The sequence below is a fragment of the Panthera onca genome, chromosome E2, assembly GCF_046562875.1.
Source record: "Panthera onca isolate mPanOnc1 chromosome E2, mPanOnc1 haplotype 2, whole genome shotgun sequence".
NCBI lineage: Eukaryota > Metazoa > Chordata > Mammalia > Carnivora > Felidae > Panthera > Panthera onca.
In genome coordinates this window covers 59,658,285-59,681,477 of record NC_138353.1, presented here as the reverse complement: position 1 = coordinate 59,681,477, position 23,193 = coordinate 59,658,285, and the positions used below count along the sequence as shown (strand labels likewise).

The following is a 23,193-nucleotide window of genomic DNA, read 5'->3' as shown; positions in this document are numbered from 1 at the left end:
ACAGGCCGCCCTGAACTGAGCAGGGAGAAAGGTTACGGGTGTCCAGCGGGGCAGGCCTGTCCTTATAGGGGCACGCGGAAAGTGTCTGAGTGTTCTTCAAGTATCCCACAAAGGCCCGGGTTCTAGAATTTCTACTCAAGAAGAAGGGCGCTCCGCACTGCTTTCCGCCCCTCGCGCATCCCTGTGGGACCCCGTGGAAGGGCCTGGTGGCCCGTTCCTGCTAGCAGAGTGTCCTGGGTGCCAGAACAAAGTTCTCCGTTTTGCTGGTCGGTCTTTTGGTGCCCTGGGCATATCCTACCGTAAGTTGCTTTCTGCTGCTTAAACAGTGGTGTTCTGAAACAGGTTGGCTTTGGTGCGTAGACTGGTCCTGCTGTCTCTAGATATCCGTGGGAATGAAAGCCCTTTTCTTCTAAGTCTGTCCGAGATGACCGATAATGGGGCCCCTCCATAGTGTGGCTCTGGGGTTTCTGGCGGTAAAGGTGAGAGAAACTTGCTGCGTTCACCTTTCATCTGGCCTGAGTCTCGGTTTACATTCTCGCTCCACAGACAGTTGGTGAGGTCTGCTTGAAACCTCGATACTGCTGGGTTCGCCTTCTGGGCGGAAGTCACTCAGACCGGAGCTGAGATTCTCGCCAGCCTCACTTGGCTGTTGGCAGTTTTTCTGACCTCCCTGTGTGGGCTTTCTCTGCAAAATGGGTCCAGTGTTGAGGGCACCTGGGTGGCTCAGTCGGTCAAGGCTCAGGTCATGATCTCACCGTTTGTGGGTTTGAGCCCCGCATCGGGCTCCGTGCTGATGGTGCGGAGCCTGCTTAGGATTCTGTCTCTCTGCCCCTTCTCTGCTCTCTCTCTCTCTCAAAATAAATAAATAAACAAAAAAATTGTTTTTAAACTGAGGCCGCAGCGAGAGCTGGCCCAAGGTCCAGACGCCTGCTTGGGTCCTTTATGTCAAGGGAGAGGCACCCCTCTCGTAGTCACCCCTACCCTGCACACAAAGGTGTCAGGCAAGTGGCTGCAGGCTGCTGGGGGCCCACTGGGAGAGCCACAGCTCAGACTCACTTGTAGAACTCGGAGTGGTCCCCTTCAGGGTGGTGGCCTTTGTGGGGTCTGGAAAGCGCTCTGGTCTGCCTTCTCGTGCGAGACACGTCGGGTGGCTGTGCCCTGCACGTGAGCAGAGCTGGGTTCCGTCTCAAGAGATCCACTCGGACGTCCCAGTCTGACTCCGCATCTGTGAAATGGGAATGGGTCACGGCCCTGCCTGGTATTTAATGAGCTCGGCACGCAGAGTCCCCAGTTCACAGGGTGGCTGCAACTTATCCTCAACGCTGCTCTCTGTCTGGTGTTCACCTTTCACCTCTCGAGCTACCTTAGAACTTGGTCTGTTCCAGTTCGGCAGAAAGAAGGAGGGAGGGAGAACGGAGGCAGGAAAAAGCCAGAGGTGAACACCAGCGTCCCCTCTGGGGCTGGGGTCTGAGTTGCGAAATGCCTGTCACACAAATCGTCCCTCCCTGCCTCAGGGGCAGGAGACCGGCTGTCCTGTAGGTGAAGGGCACAGATAAGGGGTGGGTTTGGCCTGCTGACTTGAGGGTAAGTCCATTGCGATGATGGCCAGTGGGGGAGGGGAGGCCATGGCCGTAGCCCCCCCCCCCCCCCGTCTTCTGCATCAGCTCTGGGCAGTGACCTGCTCCTGGAGGCGTGAGACCCCTACTGCACAATGTGTAGACCACTGTATCGCCTGCCTCAGGGCGTCTGAACGCCTGCTGGCCGCCCCAGGGCCAAATCCCTCTCTGCACGAGGCAAAGGCTTCTGGGTGTTTCCAAGGAGCTGGTGTCCCCAGAGTCGCAAGCTGTGAACTAAGTGCAGATGACAGCCCAGTCATGAGCCCTGAAATCTGCCTTTCCCAGCCAGACACGAACGTGCTCCGGCCGCGGAGCCAGTCACGCCGAATCACGGGACTGGAGCTGAGGCCTGTGGGGTACTTCACAAAAGCGCGTGACCTCAAGAGAAGTGGGAGGCGCTGGGTGGGCATTTCTGACCCTGTTTTCCCCGGGTCACGGACCCCCTTTGATAATCCAGTGGAATGTGCAGACTCTGGGCAGAAATGCGTGGCGGGCGTATTAACTCCGAAGCGCGCCCAGTCACGGGGCTCTCACGCCCCTGCCCGCAGACGGTGGCGGGGGTGGATCTGACGTCTCCAAGCCGGCGGTGCTTGAACTCACACCTCTCCTCACAGGCTCCTGCCCCAGCCTTTGAAACCAGTGTTCTCCTCCCCTCTCTGCAGCCAGGGAAACTGAGGCAGCGGTGGGCCGAGAGCCCGGGGCTGTGGCACTGTCCGTGCTGAACTGCCTTTTCTCATCACGTGTGTGGGGACACCAGGCCACATCTTTGGCGAGAGCGGCAGACGCCAGGATCGCCACCTGTGGGCGCCCGGCCAGCCGGGGTGAGGAGACGTGGGCCCCGACTCGCTGGGAAGTGCTTTTCCCCCTGACCGAGCCCCAGAGCCTGGATGCAGAGCCGCCTAGGGAGCCTGTCCTCTTCTCTCCAGGTCTTCACCTCGCAAAGTAGCTTCTGGAGCAGGGTGGTGGACCGCTGCCCCCCAGCGTGCGCCCCTTCCCGTGCCCACGCTGACCTCCAGTCCCCATGCCCCTTCTGTGACCCATAGCAGGTGCTGGGAACCAGGGGTATACCTGATTCTCCGCCCTCAGGGGGCATGACCTTCGCGCCCTCATCTGGATTGCTGGCCCAGGGTGCCACCCAGAGCGCGCTTGTCCCCACCCCCAGCCTTCATCCCGCCGACGGGACTAGCCCTGCCCCGCCCCAGACCACTGCCCAGTCCAGCAGCTTCTTGGCTCCCGGCAGAATCCCGGACTCTTGCTTGGAGGCTGGCTGTCCCGGGTGGCTCTCCAGCACCCGCGTCACACACACCTGTCCCTGTGGACCTGGGTCACACCCACCCCTCCCGCTAGGTGAGGAATGGGCACCAACTTCCCATTCCTGCCCCTGGCGCGTGTTTGCAACCTGATCTGTGCTCCCGAGTCAGCCTGACCTTGCTTGCTGGCAGACATCTGGCGCTGCTGGGACCCAGCCGATTGTCTGTGATTGTCCGTGATTGTCCGTGAGTCCCTCAAAACGTAGCCAGTATAGAACCGAGGCCACTGCCCAGAAACATGAGCCTGAAGCCCCCTGCGACCTTCTGGCCGGCCTTGCGTTTGTCCAGGTCTGCGTGAGCTGCCCGAACCCGGCACAGACACATTCACGTCCGGCCTGAGTTATCTGGAAGGCCCAGGGCTGCTGCAGAGGCAAGTTCTGTGAGTCCCTGGGGCCGTGTGACCCGGGGCTGGGCGCTTAGCCTCTCCGGGCCGGTGTTTCAGAGCTCAGAGCGGGGGCGCACAGGCCGATCCTGCGGAGGGTGTGAGTCAACAATCTCATCACAGCGGGGGCAGGTGACAGGGACTGTCCAGAAATGAAAGACGGCAGGGCAGATGTGCCTGGGGAGGGCAGCAGTGGACGGGCTGGGGGAGGGACCAGGAGCTATGGCCCTGCCCTGTGAGGTGTGGGTCCTGTAGTTGGAGCGGGGTGGGGGTGGCTGGAGCCACCTGTAATCTGGGCACCCGTGCAGCAGCACTCACGCGTTAGCAGGCCCTGGACGCGGTGTGTGTGTGTGTGGTTGGGGGGGGGGGGGGGTCTTCCTACAATCATGTTAGACATCCCCCCCCCCCCTCCCGGAGCTAAGGGAAGGGTCCGGGGTGGGCGTGGGGGGAGGGCGGCCGGGTGGGGCGCTGCTAGAGGAGTGTCTCCCCCACCCAGAGGCCCGGCTGCTGGCTCGCCCTGAGCAGCACCAGGGTCGGGGGTCTTGGGAGGCTGGGAGGCCGGACCACGGCTTGGTTAGTGGGCATTTTGTTCGGGCGGATCCGTGGGGTAGGGCGGCTGCACTCGTCGCTGCCGGGGCGCAGAGGCAGTTTGAGGGCCCGCTCCGGGCTTGTCACGGGTGAGGGTCTCCAGGGGCGGGGGCTTCTTGGCAGTGAGCCGCTTCCGGAACACGGAGGGAGAGGGCTTGTCAACCTTGGCTCTTCTCCAGGGTGGCGGGGCTCGCGGAGCCTCAGCGGCGTCCGGTCTACGTGAAGACCGCAGTTCGCGGTGTCAGGGCTGGAGGCCAGGGAGCAGAGTCGGGGTTGGGCCCTGTCCTGGGGCCACCTTACCCGGTGGGAGGGAGACACTATAGCTCCAGGAAGGCCCTGTCGCCTAATGGGGGGCCCGCAGGGGGGATGCCCACCCGGGATGCTCTTGGCTGGCACTCGTCTGGGCACAGTCCCTCCGGGCCCGCGCGAGAAACCCACCGTCCAGAGAGCGGCAGACGCCTGTCCAAGGCCCCACGCTGAGGGGACGGCCTGCTTCAGACTCTGGTCTAAACCAGCACAGGGCACTGTCCTGCACCCACCCGGACCCTCCCTTTAGACGGTGCCCAGGACACTTGAATCACGGGTGTGCGCGTGGTGGGTGGGTCTCTGTGGGATTTGCCCCCATCGGTGGGTGTCAGCCTGACTGTACGTCCGAGTCAGCAGGTCGGGGGGGTGGGTGGTGCTTCTCACGAGGAGCTGGGATCGAAGCCCCCGCTCCAGGGGCCAGAGCTCGGGAGTTGGACTCGGGAGAGCTGAGCGTCTCTCCCCACTCCCTTGGTGACGGCTGTGTGACTTTTGGCAAGTCAGACAACCTCTCTGAGCTCCATTTACCCAACTCTCAGGGGAGGGCATCGGGTTGGATGCTCGGCCGTGCTCTCACCCTCGGGGGCCGCACCTCCGGCAGGTTTTTCTCTCCTTTTCCTTCTTTAGTAAAAGTGCTGAAGGAGCGGGGGGGCAGTGGTTCTGGGCCACCGCGGAGATCGCCAGGCACTGGGTCTTGGGAGCAACGGCCTGGTCTGTCCCGCACAGACCTGCACACCCTGTGGTGACCTAGGTGGAGTACCGCTGAGCCCGCATGTGAATTCGCCCCCCGGCTGCCGTGAGGAAGGCGGCCCAGACGCGCCAAGTAGCCTGCCCCAGATCACACAGCAGGTCAGAAGGCGGGGATGCGCTCAGAGCTGAGGCAGAGCTCCCCCCATTCTCCAGGACTCGTGCTTCAGAGAAGCCCGCCAAAGTGAGAAGTCGCTGTCTGCCAGGGGCGCTGGCAGATTTCGGAGCAGACCGAATTTGCCTCTTGCTGGCGTGTTTGGAAACGAATGCGTCAGCCCCGTTCCTGAGGCTGGCCGACACCCCCACCCCACCCCACGCCCACCCCCGGCCTGCCGGGCCGTGGGGTCAGCTGTCACCCAGCCCTGGTTAAAAATGGAAAAAAAAAAATACGGAAACATGTATTCCAGGGCTGGTCGTTTGAACTTGAAAAGCCAAGTGTTCTGGGGAATTTGAAAATGTGATATTAGCCTATCAGTCATTTCTTTTCACAGAAAAGCAGTGAATCAGCAAGACCTGGGGGCGGGGGGGGGGGGGGGGGGGGGCGGTGCTTGAGAGCCGGTGTCCCCGCTGGCTTCTCCCGCAGGCAGTGGCCTCTTTGCCGAGGGAGCCGAGGGAGCCCTGGGTCCCATCTCAACAACTCCTTGGAGCCAGGCTGTCACCTGAACTGGTTCAGTGTTCTAGCACATTCCAGAGTGAGGTCGGCCCTCTCAGACGGTTCCGGGGTGTTGTTGGGTCCCACGTACTCATTTTCTTGGAGCCCAAAGAAGGTGAAGCCACCCTTGGGTTCTCCGAGTGGGATCTCTGGACCAGGACAGTTAGGAATGCAGATTCTTGGCTGGAATCTCGCGCTCTGGAGTAGGGCCCCGACTGGCTCTCTTACAAGGCCCTCAGGGGCCTCTGGGCTCCCTGGAGCCTGAGACCCTATCTGCGTTGGCAGGGATGAGAAAGTTAAGGCAGGAAAGGAGGGGGGGGGGGGGGCAGGTGATCACGGCTGCCAGGCCCTGTTGGAAGGGGGGCTCGCAGTGAGCCCGAGGACATCTGGACCTGAGCGAGCCCCACGCTCCTGAGCACCTGCTGAGCTCTGGGCCCCTGAGCGTGCTGGGTGGGTTCGCATAGATACGGCAGAGGCCGAACGAGACCCGCCGAGTGGCTGGGCGCCCCTTCGGAAGTCAGGCCCCTGGATGACTACTCCGCCCGCTGCCTGGCCATGCCAGCCTGAGCTCGCAGAGCCTAAGCGAGTGTGCGGTCACCGGCTGCTGCCCCGGGAGCTGCCACCTGCAGCCAAGGCTTGGGGTTCGAACACCGTGATGTTGACTGGGGCGGGGGGGTAGGCTCCAGGGGACAGCCTGGCCGCTTTCTGGGGCCCAGGTCTTAGGCCGGCTCTGCTCCTTGGCCCGGGGCTGCCCCAGGCACACCCGGGGGACCAGGCTGGCCGAGCTTCCTGGAACTGACACAGCCTGACGGCCACTTCCTCTCCTGCCTCCCGCCTGCCAGCAAAGCTCTGGCCAAACAGTGCTCATTTGCCTGCGTCTCCGTGCCATCTGGCCATTTCCTGCCAGTGAGTCCCCCATCTGTGTGAGGTAGCCTTGCTCACTAGTGGCTCTTCAGCAGGACTCAGGCAGTGAGGTTCTAGGCTTGGGGGCTCTGACCTTGGGTCCTTCCATCCTGGGGGGGTGGACAGTCCCTGCAGATCCTTGGTCCAGGAACGAGGTGGGTCCATCACTGCGGCCGCCTGGGGGGACATTGGACTTGATTTCCTGATCAGCAGGTACTGGCCAGTAGCCAGATGCTGTGCTTTCTGGATGGTTCTGTTGGGCTTGCTTATGACCTTCCCCTAGTGTGTTTGACCTCAGGTCAGCAGAGGGAATGGGCCAGCTTCTGTGCGTGGAGGGCACTGAATGATAGAGTGAGTCTGCGTATGGAGCAGGTGCTCATACACTGTTCTTGTTATTAAGATCCTTGCTGGTTTTGTTACCTGAGGAAGTACAGGCCTGACCACTGGGCCTGATAAATTCATCAGCATGGTACCTTCAGTTGGTGTGCTTTTTTTGTGTTTTCTTTTGCTGTTTTTAAGTGAAAACAGGCTCCCCTTGCGTTTTGAGCCTCCCCTCTGCGCGAGGGGAACAGCTGAATGAGCCAACAGAACACCTAACAGGCCGTTTTCTAGAAGTCAGGTGGGGCCAGGCTGGGTCCTGCTCACATAACCCCCTCCCAGGGGCAGAGGCCAGGGCCAGGAGGAGGCTGGTGGCCTGAGTGGTGGTGGTGAGTATGCTCCCCCCTCCCCCACTCACAGCCACCTGTGCTGTTGTGAAGGTGGCCCCACTAGGTCTGGGGAAGCAGAGTGGGGAGCGTGTCCTGAGTCACATCTGACAACCACCGGTGGCCGCACCCCCGGGACACCCTGTGCTCAGGGTCGAGGAGGGGGAGTCTGCAGACGGGAACGGAAGCCCCCTAGTCAGGCTTGGAGCCGGGGGCAGGCTCTGACTGTGATCAGGTGTCCTGTGAGGCCGTGGGGCTGTCCCCCTTCACTGGGCAGCACTGCCCACCATCGAGGTGTATCTGGACAGGAGGTGGGGTCGCAAGTGGGGCCCCTGCTGGCCCGTGAGGTGGTCGAGGTCACGGCAGGACAAGGATGGGACAGACACACCCCTGAAGGATAAGCTCCCGGTGTGGATGCCCCAGCCCGCTCCTGGCTGTCCTCAGGCAGCCCAAAGCCGGCTTATCTCCCTGGCCCCAGCTGCCTCCGCGTGCCAACTCCGTCGTGCTTATCTGGGGGTGCCAGCGTGGGGAGCTCCCCGACAGCGCATCCGCCTGTCAGCCGGCCCGCTGGGCAGTGCCCCGCGGTTACCTGTCCTCTCCCGGCCGCGGAGGGCTGCGAGTCCGCGGGGGACAGGGACAACACAGCTAGCCTGCAGGGCTCCCACCCAGAGTCCCAGCATCCCCCCCCCCCCCCTTCTGAAGGCATCTTGTCAAGGTGTAGGAGCTTAAAGGCAGGGTGGCCGAAATGCACAGACACTGCTCTGGACGCCACCCCGGGGCTGCTTCTGTCAAGGCCACAGGACAGTGGGTCCCTGATGAATTCGTGTATTTACTTAAGATTACATTTCATTTTGAAACTGTTTTAAAAAGGAACACTAAGGAGGATGTTCAAGCATTTATTTACTCGTTGGCCAAAAGTAAGTGAACATTAGAATTTCATCAGATGTTTCAATCCCTTTTCTAAAAGAAGTAAGTGTTACAAGGTCCTGTTTGTTCTGTGATCAGTTCCCTTCCCCTCCAGCCTGCAGCCCGCCGGCCCTCCTTGCCTGGGGCTCAGGGTGTTCTAGCTGGAGCAGCGGGACCGAGGAGCCCCGGCCTCTGTGCTGCCCCCGTGAGCTGGGGTCTCTGGGCAAGCCAGCTCCCCGTCCTGGAGCCTGAGAAACGGGGAGAGGTGTGGAGACACCCCAGGGAGCAAGTCGTGCCACCAGAGCCGGTGGCGCTCTGCCGGCAGTGCCGTTCCGGGTTTCTAGAGCCTGGCGCGGCTCAGGGGGGCAGGGCTGGCGGAAGAAGCGGGCTCCCGCCTCGGCTACGCCACACCTCCCCTCCCCCTCCCGCTCCCGGGGCATGAATGGAGGAATGATGCAATGGGCCGGCCTCTTGCCGAATGCGCTCTGGGGCTGGTGGGGGGGGGGGGTGGGAGCGGCGGAATGCTAGCTGCCGAGTTGCCAGAGTCATTCCCCACTTCCCCTATAAGGTGGTCACACTCCCACAGAAGGAAATGTGAGGCCGTCCCGGAAAAGCCCCCGGCGGCCCCACCCTCTCGGTGTGCAGAGGCTCCCTGGGACCGAGTGGCAGGAAGGAACAGCCCCGAGCCCGGCCTCACCTTCAGGGCCCTTCCATCCTGGATCCCAGCCCCGCGGCAGGTTGGATCAGTACCAGTGCAGGGAGAGGGAATTCATCCTGTCCCTGGCCTTCACTGCGATTCCTGGGGGGTGTCAGAAGGGCCCCAGAGGGTCTGCCCCCTAACACCTCGGCACAGGGGGCCACTGTGAGCCTCTGTTTCGTCTTCTGTGCTGAGAATGGCAGTGCTGATGTGGTTAATACACCACAGCCATCTCCCTGTTGGCTCTGAGGGCCTGGACGGAGCCTGTGCCCGCTCCCCGGGGCCACACAGTGAAGGTCACCAGTGCTGGTTGCCCCGGGCACACCTCGGTCCCTCATCTTGGCCGGGCACGGCTCCTACTTCAGGACGGTGATGTGGACATTGTGTCTTGAGCCCCACCGCCCTGAGGCAGCTCATTTTACTGCGGACCTGGCCGTTGCAGGTTGCAGGTGCAGAACCACAGCCGAGGAGCCCAGGGGGCTGGGCCGGGGTCCGGGCCAGGCCCAAACGTCGCAGCTCTGTGCTGTCACCCAGTGCCGGGATGTACTGACTGTTTCAGCTTAGGAAGGGCAGCTAACTGCTCTCAGGACAGTTTCCACCTGAACCCTTCCTGCCGGGCACCATCTTGGTAGGCCATTGCATCAGCCAGAGCTCAGGGCAGCGGAGGAAAATGGGAGTGGGGGAGGGTGCCATTAAGGTGTCAGTTAATTTCCTGGAGCGATAAGCAGGTGGCCGGTGAAGCCTTAATCTTCTCCAGAGCACGCCGGGCAGAGTTCCTGTTTTTCTTCTACCTGAACTGCCTCATCCACTTCATTAGTGTGGATTTATTTCTTTGGGTCCTACTCCCCGAACTGTAAAATTACATGTAATTACTCTGGCTGGGGAAAGGAGCCACCTGGGGTCTGCCGGCCCTGGGTTGGCTGTGACCGGCAGAGAGGAAACGTGAGCAGATCCTGCCAGTGTTTCTTACCTTTCTGCGGTCCTCAGAGAAGCGGGGAGGGCAGGGGCCCTGGGGGGGTTCATGGAGAGACCCCTCCCAGCTCCAGCCCTGCTGGTCAGTGTGGAGGGACCAGCCCCGAGCTCTCTCCCGAGGATTAGGGAGGGCAGGGGGCCTGGGGGGACTCATGGAGAGGCCCCTCCCAGCTCCAGCCCTGTGCTCTCAAGGATTTCCTGGTGTGAGTAGTCCCTGCACAGCCGATTTCTAGCACCTTCGTGAAGGTGCTGTGCCCAGAGTCAGGACCAGAGCGTGAGCAGCTCACCCTTAGAGCGTCTGTCCGCATTGTAGACCACCTGAGCATATGAGAGTTAGAAACAGTGAATCGGAAGGTCTCGGTGTTGAGCATTTGTTTCTTTCCTTTGTTCTAGTATAATTTTGTTTTGCTGTGAGTTTATGGAGTGGCCATGAGGTCCCTGAGCACACACTTACCCGTGTCTCCTGCACACCCGAATATCCCAACTTTGGCTCAGGTCCGGGGTCCCACAGGGAGCCCCGGCGGGGCTTGGGTGTGCGTGTCCAGGCGAGCTTATGGAGCCTGCTTTGGCAGCCTGCCTGGGCAGCGCCCCCTGCCCAGTCCCATCTCCCCTCCCTTCCGCGTTGGGGGGCTGGGGGGGGGGCCGTCTGTGATAGGTGTGATTTTGTCTTCAGTGTTTGCTGTGAAAATAGCAGTAGGACGGGGCGGGGGTGAGTGCCTATTGTGTTCTTTACCAGCTGGACCCGCCTGAGTGGTGTCGGCCCCCCGCGCCCCGGGCTGTGGCCTCACCTTAAGTCCCCACTTCGCGTGTCAGAATCACCCCGTGGTGCCAGCACTTGGCTTGTGAAATCGTTTTGTGCTACTAGTATCTCACCCGTTTCCTTGGTGGGATTCCAGCAGGTTCTCTCTGCAGAAAGGGTTCCTTGCCTTCAGGAAGTGAGGTGGGCTGTGCGGGCACCTAAATCGTGCTGAAACCGTGAGAGGCGTGCACAGCGAGCGCAGCCTCCTCCGAGTGCAAATGTGCAAATGTGCGTTTGCAACCTAAGCTCCGAAGGCGGGGCCGCCCAGGTGCGCAGCAGGTGGGGTGGGGGAGGGGCGGGACCGGCCGTGGTGACCTCCCCGTAGGAGGGGGAAATTCATCCGTTGAAACTCCTTGATGACGGTCCCGGTCCCGGGGGGGGGGGGGGGGGGGGGGGGGGGGCTTGTGGGACCGTAGCTTCGTCGAGAGTCAAGTGGTGCAGTCCTCCGCCTTTGACCTTAGGCCTGGAGAAGGTCAAGCATAGCGGAACCCGCCGGCTGCCTTCTCACTGCTGCCCTCTCTCTACAGTGCTGCTCACGGCCGTGAACTGTTACAGCGTGAAGGCTGCCACCCGAGTCCAGGACGCCTTCGCTGCCGCCAAGCTCCTGGCGCTGGCCCTCATCGTTCTCCTGGGCTTCATCCAGATCGGGAAGGGTGAGTGTAACCTCTGGGCCCCCGTCCCCGAATGCCCCGCGTGCGCATGGTTTCATTTGAGCCGTCGGCAGAGAGACTGAGCATCACCCCACAAGTTAAATCCACCGCGAGCGATGGGGAGAAACAGACCCGCCCTGTCCCCTCCGAACCTCACTCTCCTACCCACACTTGAGGGCAGGGGTCGGATGGCGACGTGGGGGTTCGCAGAGTGACCTTAGTGCTGTGCCAGCGCGTGGAGGGCGCAACGGGGTGGAGCTCTTGCTGGTTTGCCTGTTGCTGAGGCGGATCTCGCATCCAGGAGCACAAATCTTAAGGGCCTGTCTGATGAAGTGTAGCCGCCCCGGGGGAGGATGTGGGAGCCCCCGCCATGAGGTCTGGCGGCTTTCGGTGGTGGTGTGGCCCGCAGCGCCGGGAACAGAAGTAAAGTTTCTCCTGCGGACAGGGGAGGGCATCAGAGATCCCGCAGCGGCTGGTGCAGGGCAGCTCCTGAGGGCCCCTTCAGAGAAGGTCGCCGAGGGGCACACAGGCGGAGCTCGTGTCCCCGGCCCCTGCATTGGCCCCGTTCTGCGTGCCCTCAGGGCACTGGGGTGCGGGAAGGCAGTACCCGGTGCCCCCCCCCCCCCCAGCCTGACTCCCCTGGTCGTGGGGGCGAGCCGGGATTCGGACCGGGTTTACGTTGTCCAAGGTCGGTGCTGGCACCAAGCTGCAGGTCTGGTGCCGGTCTTCCCCACTGTGACACCCCACGTGGGCAGCTGCAGGCGTCTTTGTTCCCGTCCACCCTCTTCACCCAGCTGCTGGCTAGCTGGGCGTGGAGTGGGTAGAAAACCCCTCGTGGCCCCACACCTGCCGTGTCCTCTGAGCGTCTGCTGTGACACCCAGAAATTCATCTTGTGGTTCCGGACTCTCCTGTTTCCTTCCCTGTAATGGCCACGCGGGGCACTGTGATTTATGGGGACCCAGCGTCCACAGACCACGGGCCTGTGCAGGGGGGCGCGCGTGACTCTGCAGAATTGGGTGCACGCGGGGCTGCGGTGGCCGCCACAGTGCCTGCCCTCACGGGCCCTCTTCTGGGGGTAAAGAGAGGCCCCCGTGCTGGTCCACACTGACCTAGTAAAGTGGCAGCAAGAATCCAGAGAGTTTGGGCAGATTGTCGTCATCGAGCACGTTAACGTGTAGGAAGCTCTGACCACCCAGCACCCACGGGCTCTGGTTCTGTCGGCATCGAAGGGGAAATGGCGGCTGATTTCCAGATCACTTTCTGTGGAAGGTAGGTCACTGCTTCAGGAGCTGGACGTCATGCTGAGAGTGTGTCCGACCGGTGCCTCGGCCTCAGTGGTGTCAGATCACCCACCCACGCTCGGGTGAGCCCCCCCGGGCAGGGCTGGGGGCGGGGGCGGGACGTGCCCCAGTGCGTGCCTCTGGGCGCTCCCGCCGCACTCCGGGAGCCGTCCTGGGGCTCGGCTTCTGGCCTCTTCTTTAAGACAAGACCTTATCTTTCTCCTTATTCCTCGGGTCTCGAGGACCCTGGTCGGGGCTGAATAACTCTGAAGCCTCGTGAGGAGCTTGGCCTGGTGGGTGGGACCCAGCCGACCAGGCTTTGTGTAGCCAGGACGCTCGGCCTTCGAAAGACTTGCCCGTGAAGGTATTTGCTTGGGTGGTATGATGAGGAATGTGGAGGGGGCGACCTGACTTTTGTAAAAACAGATTTCAGTAGGGATAGCAAAGGGCTTTTGTTCAGCTAGAATACCTAATACGTTTATAATCGTGTTGCTGTCGAAAGCCTCCTCCTCCCCAGAGCAATTCCTTCCTCAACTTGGGATACAGTGCAGCGCCTGTAGAATCTGTCTCCTGGTTTTCCTCAAGAGATTTATGTCGTTCCCAGACGAATGCCTTCCCTTCCGGGGGACACGTTGCAGACGTCGACCCCCTTCTCCTACGGTGGAGTCCGTAGGTCCGCCTGCCAGAGGCCCTGGGTCCCCGTGCTGGTGGCTTGGTTGTGCCCAAGCATCGCGCAGACCCCGGGCGCCCCGCTCCGCCGGGCATGGTGGTTGGTGTCCTCCCCACCCCCACCCCCACCCCCAGCACCCAGGTGGGCCCAAGGGCCGCAGAAGGGACTTGAGGCCAGCCGGCCATGGGTCAGCCATGGGCCCCACTGGGCTCGTTATCTCGAGACCTGCGAGCAGTTGTTCATCACACCGTCCTTCGCCAGAACTTCCCGGGCCCCGAGTACAAGTCTGTTGGCCCCGGTGGCCCCTGCTGGCCAGAGCTCAGCCGTGGGCTGGGGACCCCAGACAGCACGTGAACAGGAGAATTGCAGACGGGCGGGCGGACGAGGCGCCAGCTGGGACCAGGACTGAGGGCGGGAGGGGGAGGCTGGATGCAGGCGCAGAGTCGAACAGAGAGACTGCTCTGCAGGGTCCCGGGCCAAGCCGTCCCGCGTGGGAGCAGCTCAGCTACCCTGCGGCTGGGGCTGGGGGCCCCGCGGGGTCGGGCCTGCGGGCCCGGCGTCACGCGAGTTGTCTGCATTTGCTCCCAGCGTCCTCCAAAGGGGAGACAGAACTCAGGTCAGCATTTCAGACCCAGTGGCTGCCGCACAAAGCGTGGGCCGCTTGGCCGGGGAGGCCACAGAGGCCCTTTGAGGCCCGTACCTGCCGGCCGCCTCCACCTGCTGTGTCTTTTGTTCTGTTGGCTCCTTACTGGACACCCTGCAGGCGCCGTGGCCCCGAGGTCAGGCTGTTCCCGAAGCCAAGTAGGCGTTTCCCAGCCCAGAAGGTGGGAGCGGGTTGCGACAGGCGCGTCCCTGTGCCCAGGCCCCTCCCGGGGGGCACACAATGGGACCCTTGTGGTTTTGCGTGGGCTGCAGCATCGGGAGGGGGGAGAGCGGCCGGTGTGGACGGCCCAGTTGTACAGATACAAGTGCTTCCTCCCTCGCCGCGTCCCCCTGCACGATGCCCTCTGCTGAGGGAGGTCGTGGGAGGCGCAGTCTCCATGCGCCAGGCAGTCCTGCCCCCCAGCCCCCTGCCCTCCCGAGCCCCCAGCAGCTCACAGAAGTTCACCCCGCTTCTGGGACGTTCGTCCCAGTTGCCAGGACACCTGGCCGTGGTTTGTACCACAAGTGGAGGCTCCTGGCTTCCGTGTTGATTATCTCCTGTGTCTGGGCACTGTCCCAAAGTGACAGGGGGTCTCGGGATGGGGGGAGACGGTCCCGGCAGGATGGGCAAGCCTGGCAGCGAGGAAGTGGGCTGTTGCCCCTCAAAGTGGGGGGCCAGACACCCTCAGTGTTCCCAAGCCTAGCCTCCCCTCACAGAGGACTTCGGGGCTCGTTTCAGCGGGGCTCAGGGTCGGGCCGGGATCGCAGGACCCTATAACGGGCCATGTAGGGCTAGGGTTCGGTTCTCTACCCTGCACCGGTTACCTGTGGCCCAGGAACAGGGATGGGACTGTGGGATGGGGCAGGGCCATCACCTGGTGGCCGGTGCCCCTGACCCATCTCCTCGCTGAACGTTGAGAGCCACAGGTCACGGGGCTACTTGGGAAGGCGTGGCAAAGCTACCATCGAGGCAGGCTTGGTGGTGTTTTCCTGTGGATGTTCTTTGATAATTTTTAGTTGAGACCTTTTCTTTGGGTCTGCACGCCTCTGCACTAACTCAGCATCCAGAGTTGTAACAGATTCAAAATCACATGGTCTGCTTGGGCCACCCTGTGGCAGGAGATCAAAGCTCTTGCTGGCTCGCCTGTGCCCTGGGGCGGCCAGGAACGGGAGGTGGGGGCAGAGCAGCCACAGAGCCCTGCGCTGGGCACGGTTCGTTCCCAGGGGTCTCTGGCGGCCTGTTCAGTAGGGAGCGGGCCCCTTTCAACTGGGATTTGAGGTTTGCAGCAGATCTCAAGGCCGAGGGGCCAGCTCCTCCAAGGGGTCAGCTCCTCCAAGGGGTTAAAAGACGGGGGCGTCTGCGACAGACGCTGGCCAGGTGAATAAGCACTGACCTCTCAGCCTCCCCAGACCCAGATTCCTGCCCGGTTCGTAGACCTCAGGCAGAGCTGGAGCACAGACACCAGGCGTCTGGGACTCGCCCCGGGGTGGGACAGTGGGAGAGAAGAACCTGGTGAACTGGCCGGCAGGATGCACCCTCTCCGAGGATGCTGGCGTCTGGACGGAGCTGGAGACCCATCGCTGTGCTTTGTCCCCAGGCCCACTGAGGGCTCTGATCGTGCAGAGTTGACTTGCCCGGGAGGTCTGGTGGCCCCACGGGTGACAGCCCATTTTACAGAACAGGAGCCCGAGGCCACAGCTTATCCCAGGCACGTCCGTGAGGCACAGAGTGGAGACCAGTGAGTCTGACCCAGACAGAGTGAGGCCCGCCAGTCTGTCTGCAGAGTCCTGTTGTCCTCCTCACAATTCTGGGGGACAAAAGTCCAGAATCAGGGCTGCGTTCCCTCTGAAACTCAGGGGGATTCCTGCTTGTCTGTTCAGGCTGCTGGCGTCCCTGGGCTTGTGGCTGCAGCACTGTGCCCTCTCTGCCTCGTCCCCCGGGCCTCTCCCAGTGGCCTCTGTGTCCTGTAAGGACACTTGTGGGCTTCAGGGCCTACCCTCATCTACGATCTCATTTCAAGACCCTTACCTTAATTCCATCTTCAAAGACCCTTTTCCAAATCAGGTCACATTCAGAGGTTCTGGGCTGACATGAATTGGGGGGACCCTGTTCAGCACATCTCTTGACATAAACGGCCATCCCCTGGGACCCCAGAGGGATAAAGTGGGAGCAGAGGCGGAAGGTTCCAGCACGGTGGATGCTCCCCAGTTTGGGATGACTTTCCCGTGGTGTCCCCGTCCCAGGAGGGGTGCCCCTGGGCTGGTCTGGCTGTGGGAAAGCACTGGGTGGGGATGGGGCCTGGCCAGACCTAGAGTTCTGGCATTTTCTGCAGCTGCCTCCCACTGCCCATTTCCAGATTGGGGCGTTGACAGGCTCCCAGGGCCCCAGAGAAGGCCTGGGAATGCCTGACCAGGCCTTCCTCCCACACAGAGGTCGGGCTGGGTCTCAGGAGCCGCAGACCCTGTAGGGAGCCCTTGTCCTCATTCAGGAGCCACGGGTCTAGCACACTTCCCTGGTGGGAAAAAGGGCCACTGGGTGCCCTCCCCCACCCGTCATCCATGACTCCCATCGCTGCGTCCGTGTGACTCAGAGATCTGGGCTGGCTTTCTCTGAGAGCAGCTCCCTGGGGCCTCTGAGCATTCCCCCGCCAATTACCCCGCTTCTCAGGGGGTCCCAGTGGGTGGGAGGCAGGCTCTGCCGGGACATCACAGCTTGCCGACGGGCACGTCTGGCCGCGCGTTGGCGTGCACATTCCTCGCGGCCCGTCCGGGAGGGCGCTGGCAGTGGCCGCGACTTAGGGGATTTAGGGCTGGGACGGGCAGGCTTGAGCAGAGGGGCTTCGGGCTAGCCCGCGGCACGGAAGAAAGAGCAGAGGGCCGGGCCCACCGAGGTGGCAAGCTGCCTTCTCTTGAGGCAGCAGTTCGAGGCCGCTTTGAGGTCTGCAGAAAAATTGCAGAGAAGGGGCGCTGGCACAGGGGACCCGGTAAGTTGTGGGTCCCAGGGTTTCTGCCCCCCACTTGGAGCCTACAGCAGGACGTGCCGTCTGTCTGTCCATGGCCATCAGTCTTGCCTGCTCACAGAGTGGGCTGGGGCCCGGTGGGGACAGAGACCGACTGGTCAGCTTGGAGCATAGTGGCCATCGGGGGACTGTTGTCATTCACCTCTGTCCAGTGCAGCCCAGTTTGGGGTCTGGGGGAGTGAACGGCCGGCGCAGCTCACGCGTCTGCCCCAGCCACGGGAGCAGCGGTGTGTGGACCGGGCTTCCGTTCCTGAATTGTTGCCATCTGGGGGCTGCCCTCTGCCTTCCAGGGTGTCCAACAGCGCCCGTGGCCTCTGCCCCCTAAATGTCCCCAGCCACGATAGCCCCCAGTGTCTCCAGACGTGGCCGTACATCCCCTGGTTGCCGAGGGCAGGCCAGTGTTGGAGACCACGCGTGGGGTCTAGAGTCTGCCCTCCTCACCAGGACAGTCTGTGTCTCTTTGCTGCGCCCCACCCCCTGCTCACCGCCTCCGTCGCCGCCGGGCTCGGTGCAGCTGCCGACACACATCATTCAGCGGAGGTGTGGCTGTCTCGCCCGCTTCTCGCTGGCCTGGAGACGGACAGGCGGGGCCTCCCGCCAGCTCTCCAGACCTCCTTCCAGAATGCCTGCTGTTAGGGCTCCAGCCCCAGCAGGACACCAGGACAGTGAGGGCAGGCACAGCCAGTGTCCCTGAGTGGCCGCCCAGGCCAAGTGCCACACGGAGCCGGCAGACCCAGCGCCCACTCTCTGATGCCCGTCAAGAGGGAGGGGCCGCGTGCTTGGCCAGCATTTGGTCGGGAGCCCGGAGGAGCTACGGGTCTCCCTTCTGGGCCGGCGTCCAGCACAGGCCGAGGCTGAGCACGGCCAGGAGCCCTGCCGGGGACGCATGCGAGCCGGCCACTCTCGAGGCAGTTCAGGCTCCTGTCCCTCCCTGTGTCCCTGGTGTGCCGCCGCCGGGCCCACCGTGCCTGTGGGAGGTGACGGCCTGGAGGAACTAGCTGAGGTTTGACCGGTGCCTGCCCCAGCCCACGCTGGGACAGGAGCAGGAGGCCCGCCAGCCACGCTCCACGCTGCGGGGTCTGGCGGTGCTGGGATGTCCGCCTTCCTCCAAGGGACCTCGGGCACTTTGCAGACAGAGTGAGGCCCCAGACAACTGAGGGAGGTCCCGGCAGATGACCCAGCCACGCTGGTCCTAGGAAAGAAATCTCATGGGCTGTTTGGGAGAGACCTGGCTGAGGCCCCCAGTGAGATTCTTTAATCTGTGTTTGGTCCGAGCCGCTAGTATTTTCCTGGCATTTTAGACACTGCAAAAGCAAGCTTGTAAATCCCAGAAAATACTGTTCTACATCAGGAGTTCCGTGCCCGGCACGTTCGTCTCAGGCGGAGGACCGTGTGTCCGTGTCAGAACGCTGAGCTGGTGACCGCAGCACGAGTGACCCCTTGGTGAGAACCCTGAGGCTACGGGGCCTGGGGCTGAAAACTTATGGCTCTTACCTGAAAACCCCAGGGCTGTATATCAAGCCTTGAATTTTATCCCTGTGCCAGCACTCGATCCGTAGGGCACAGGGTCCTTCTGAGCCACCGGCCTTTCCCGTGGGTGGTGGTCACCAAAAGCAAGAGCCATCCGCCTGCCTGGGGCGTCTCCAGCCCACACGTGCACACACACTGTGCACGGATCACACACACGTGAATACATGCGCACACGCACGCACACAGTGTCTCTAATTCGGGTGGGGGCCACTTCTAACAACTGCTCCCAAACCCGTATCCCAGCACGTGAAAAAAGAAATTTAACTTGAATAGTAACCAGGGTGCATAGAGGCGTATCCCAGTAGGAAAACTGGACAGATTGATGGGAGAATTACAGGTTTGAGACAAGCCCGCGTTACTCGTGAGGAGCCTTTATTGTGAAAGACCACCAATGTTCTGGAAGTCTCTGCAGGACCTGTGAGCCGTCTCATCGGGCTCCCCCAGACTCTTTGGAGCAGCGCGGCATTCTGGGAGGCGTAGGGTGGTGTGGACACGCACGCAGTGCCTGAGGTCAGACCCGTTAGCCCTCACGATCCTAGATCCCACTGTGTGCTGGCAGTTCCCCACCCCCAGGGCAGGTGGCCCCGGCCTCAGTTTCCCCAGCTGTTGCACAGCAAAAGTACACGGACAGGGCTGCGGGATGCGGCGGAGCTCTGCAGACATAAAGGAGGACACACTCTGGACCGTTTCCATAGGGGAGCCGCCAGGACGGAGCCCAGAGGGGCTCCGGACGCTCTTGTGGGGTGTTGTTGAAGGGTGTGCTGTCCCGAGCCAGCACTCGGCACTGTCTCCGCCTACCCAGCCTGGTGACCACCCTGTGACCAGGCAGTCCCACGACCTGGGTCTCCAACACAGGTCACATGCAGGCTGCGGGCTGGGTGAGATGCCAGCCGCCCCGGGGCCTGTTCAGCTCCTGAACACCGTGGCCTCATCAGGGGGCGGGGGCTGGGCACCTCAAGGATCCCACATCCACCTCTCAGCTCAGGCTGGGGACCAAAGGCCCAAGCACACCTGTGGGGTCAGGACACACAGGCCTGAGGGCAGAGTCCAGATCAGCGTAGGAAAATGGACCCAGAAACAGAGATTGGGGTCCCTTCTCTCCACCCCACCCCCCCCCCCCCCGCCCACTGCGGTGTTTGCTATAGGAAACTCTGTGCTCTTTTTGAGGCCTCCCAGGGAAGGGGGTGACAGGCTTTATGGGAACCTCCCTTCCATCGTCCCCTCTGCGAACATCCTCACGTTCCGTCGCGTCCTGTTCCTGGGGTGACTGAGGCGGTCACTTGTGGGTGGTGTGGGGTCCCTTGAGAACTTGGGCTCCCCTGGCATCATCCACCCTCCCATCCCCGGGGGGCCCGCAGGCCCACTGGCTGTGGGCGACACTGACCCTTGGGCAGCCCCGGGGTCACGTCCAGGGACACCTCAGAGTCATTTTCAGGAAGTTCCATGCTGATGCTTGCTGACGGGTCACGTTCCCAGCACTGCAGGTAGGAGAGCGCAGAGTCAGGCCCAGGCGCCGCTGGCCCGGGGCTCATGTCACGGGCTCTGCAGGGAGTGTTCTCTGGGGTGACTGGGCTGCCCGCCCCCTCCGCACCTGCCCTTCTGGGCGCATGGACCATGCACAACCAAGGGTCCACAGAGCTGCCGACCCCTCCCAGGTGGGCTGGCGGCCAGGCCCATGGCCCACGGCACGACCACGCTGTCCTCCACCTGCTCGCTCCTGGTCCCGGGCAGAGTCGGGAATCCTGCGTGGGTCAGGTGGCTCAGCACGTATTTTGCTCCAGGAACATTCCAGAACTTGCGGTGTGGTCTCTGCGGTGCTCTCTGACCAGCATTCCTTTCTGTTTGGCCTTTTCCAGGTGGTGTGTCCAATCTGGATCCCAAGTCCTCGTTTGAGGGCACCAAACTGGACGTGGGAAACATTGTGCTGGCGTTGTACAGTGGCCTCTTTGCCTACGGGGGATGGTAGGTTCCGGAATGTCGGGGTCTCTGGGCCTTGGGACACGCAGGCTGGGTGGGCCCCGAAGCATCCAGAAGTCTGGCCCTCCACGGTGGTTCTGGAGAGTGGCAGGAAAGCCTCTCGGGGCCGCCGCTAGCCCCTTGCATCCCAGAAGAGCACAGAGAGGGTTCCAGAGCAGCCCCGGGCGCTGTCCGCAGCACGCCTCGGCCCCTGAGAAGATGCTCCTGGAGACAGATCTCTGCTGACGGGCATAAAGCATTTAGGCTGAAGGCCCTGAGCCGGGTGGTTCTCGGCCTCTCCCCACCAGGAGCGAGGACCCTGTCTGTGGCCCTTGCCGGCGCCTTCCGTCCCTCTGGATCCTCCGCTGTGGCCCCTGCCCCTGGGCCAGGCTGTACTGAGCCGTGAGAGTGGCTGCTGTGCGGCAGGCTGGCGGGTAGGCAGGTGAGGAAGGCGCTGGAGAGGGTCAGGCAGCGGACAGGTGCCTCGGGGCACGCTTAGTGGAGTGGTGCCATTTAGCACGGGCACTAAACCCGTGCAGGCCGCCTTTGAGTCTTTTTCCACGTGGCCTCTGAGCCTGACCTTGAGTGCTCAGCGTGGACGTTAATATCCGCACACGAATCGGGCCTGTGCGGGTGGCTGTGCCCAGGACGCCGCCGTTCAGGCTGGACCGTGAGCCCGCCTCAGACACAGTGCTGGCGCCTGGGGTGGGGGACGCAGCGGGTCAAGGACAGGCTGTGGGGGCGGCGGCTGATTTCCCTCAGGACAAGGTGTCGCCGTGCCAGCTCACCCTGTGTCCCCAGCTGCTCACCAAGTGGTGGTGGGTGCGGGGATCTCGTCCCCAGGGGCCCAGAGCAGCCGGGGGGCCGGGGGGGGGGTCCCGTGGGATCTGTATTCCCCTAATGATTGTGGGAGGGAAGCGTAATTAAATTCTGCTCTCTCGATTCTAGGAATTACTTGAATTTCGTCACGGAGGAGATGATCAATCCCTACAGGTACGAGTGTGAACAGGGACTTCTGTCATCTTCATGAGAGAAGGTTCTGCCTCCCAGCCACCCACGGGCCCACCCGCGGCCGGGAGCAGTGCGGGGCCTTGCAGGGGGTGGGGGTGGGGGGCTTTGGGGTTAGGACTCGTGCTAGGGAGGTGGGTGCTGGTTTCCAGCCTCACACCGGCCACGTGGTGGCCAGGTGACCTCAGACGAGGTCCCCCCTCAGGACGGGCAGGAATTCCTGCTTCACGGACCTGGGCTCAGGGATGGAGGGTTGAGTCGCCAGCCCCGGCTCACACAGCTGCCCGTCCGCAGGGGCCAGCTTCCAGCCGCTTACCCGTGCTGGCGACACGTCCCGCCGGGCCCTTCCCCACGCCGCGAGGCTCAGGACCCGGCTCCTCGCCATCCGGTCTGGCTCCACGCCGGGCTGCGCTTAGCTGACGTGCCCCTGCCCTTCTTTCCAGAAACCTGCCCCTGGCTATCATCATCTCCCTCCCCATCGTCACCCTGGTGTATGTGCTGACGAACCTGGCCTACTTCACCACGTTGTCCACGGAGCAGATGCTGACGTCGGAGGCTGTGGCCGTGGTAAGACGCCACCCTGCGGCCTGGCCGGGTCACCGAGAGGCCCGCTCTGCCATCTCTGAGGCCCGATGCTGAGCAGACCGGGCCCCTCGTCCTCGAACCACACGCTGCCCAGAGGCTCAAGCTGTGCCTTGCCTAGTCCCAGGAAAGAGTAAGGTGCCGGCTCTTAACCCTGGCTCATGTGACACGCTCGGGGTGTTCGAAAATGCTGGTGCCCAGCCTCCCCCAGGCCAGCGCTCGGTCAGCACGTCTGTGGTGGTCCCAGCCAGAGTGATTGGGTTGTTTTAGCTTTCTTTAGTTTTGAGAGAAAACACACGAGCAGGGGAGGGGCGGAGAGAGGACGGAGCGAGAATCCCAAGCGGTTTCCGCGCTGTCCGCACAGAGCCCGACTCAGGGCTTAAGCTCACAAACCGTGAGATCATGACCTGAGCCGAAGTCGCGTCCTGAGCCGCCCCTGCTGGGCATCGTGGACGCTGGGTTCAGAGGAGGGGCGCGGCATCTCCGGGTCCCACAGGGGCGGCCGACTGAGCGCCTTGCCAACCCCCAGACCACGCCGGGGGTCCCCAGAGCCGTTGGTCTCCCCACCTGCAGCGCCCACCCCTTGCACCTTCTGAACGAACCCCAAGCCCCGCTCTGGGCCCGGTGTGCGGGGCCGGCCAGAGGTAGCACTTGTGCTGACGGGGGAACGTGGGTGCCCGTGAGAGGTGCCCGAGGGAAGTGCCCGCAGGTGTGGACGGGGAGTGAGGCCCTGTCCCTGGGACCGCCCCCCGCAGTCCAGTCCCCAGGGGCTCGCTCCGTGTGCAGAAGCCTCCCGACGAGCACGTAGGAAGCCGTCCCCAGGAGGGGGCCGGGCCGGGAGGCGCCACGGGGCCTGGGGGCTCACGCTCCGTGTTTGCCTAGGACTTCGGGACCTATCACCTGGGCGTCATGTCCTGGATCATCCCCGTCTTCGTGGGCCTGTCCTGCTTCGGCTCTGTCAACGGGTCCCTCTTCACGTCCTCCAGGTGAGCCCGCACCAGGACCAGCCTCCTGTCACCCGGGCTCTGTGGGGGCCGGGGCGGAGTGGGGGGCCGTCCCTGCACAGCGCTGTCCAGCGTGTGTCCGAAAGTCTGCTTCCTCACTGAGGAACACGTAGCCGTCAAAACGTCCCAGTAATGCAGAGCTACGGGACCCGTGGCCTCTACCCTGCCCCCCGGTCCCCTGCCCACAGGCGACTCGACTGTGTCCTTCTGGAATCTCTCACGGGTTCGCGTCAAACACGGCCCGGAGGGGGGGACGGAGGCGAGGAAGGCT

General features: G+C 62.7%; 1 protein-coding gene across 1 annotated transcript in view; it reads left to right on the top strand.

Annotated features, from left to right (window-relative positions):
* Nucleotides 1–23,193, top strand: part of SLC7A5 (solute carrier family 7 member 5) — a 32,745-nt gene that overhangs the window by 2,396 nt on the left and 7,156 nt on the right. The window contains exons 2-6 of the mRNA XM_081791585.1: nucleotides 11,107–11,232; nucleotides 20,229–20,334; nucleotides 21,277–21,321; nucleotides 21,780–21,903; nucleotides 22,801–22,904. Coding sequence (XP_081647711.1) covers nucleotides 11,107–11,232; nucleotides 20,229–20,334; nucleotides 21,277–21,321; nucleotides 21,780–21,903; nucleotides 22,801–22,904 — 505 coding nt within the window. The remainder of the gene's footprint in view (nucleotides 1–11,106; nucleotides 11,233–20,228; nucleotides 20,335–21,276; nucleotides 21,322–21,779; nucleotides 21,904–22,800; nucleotides 22,905–23,193) is intronic.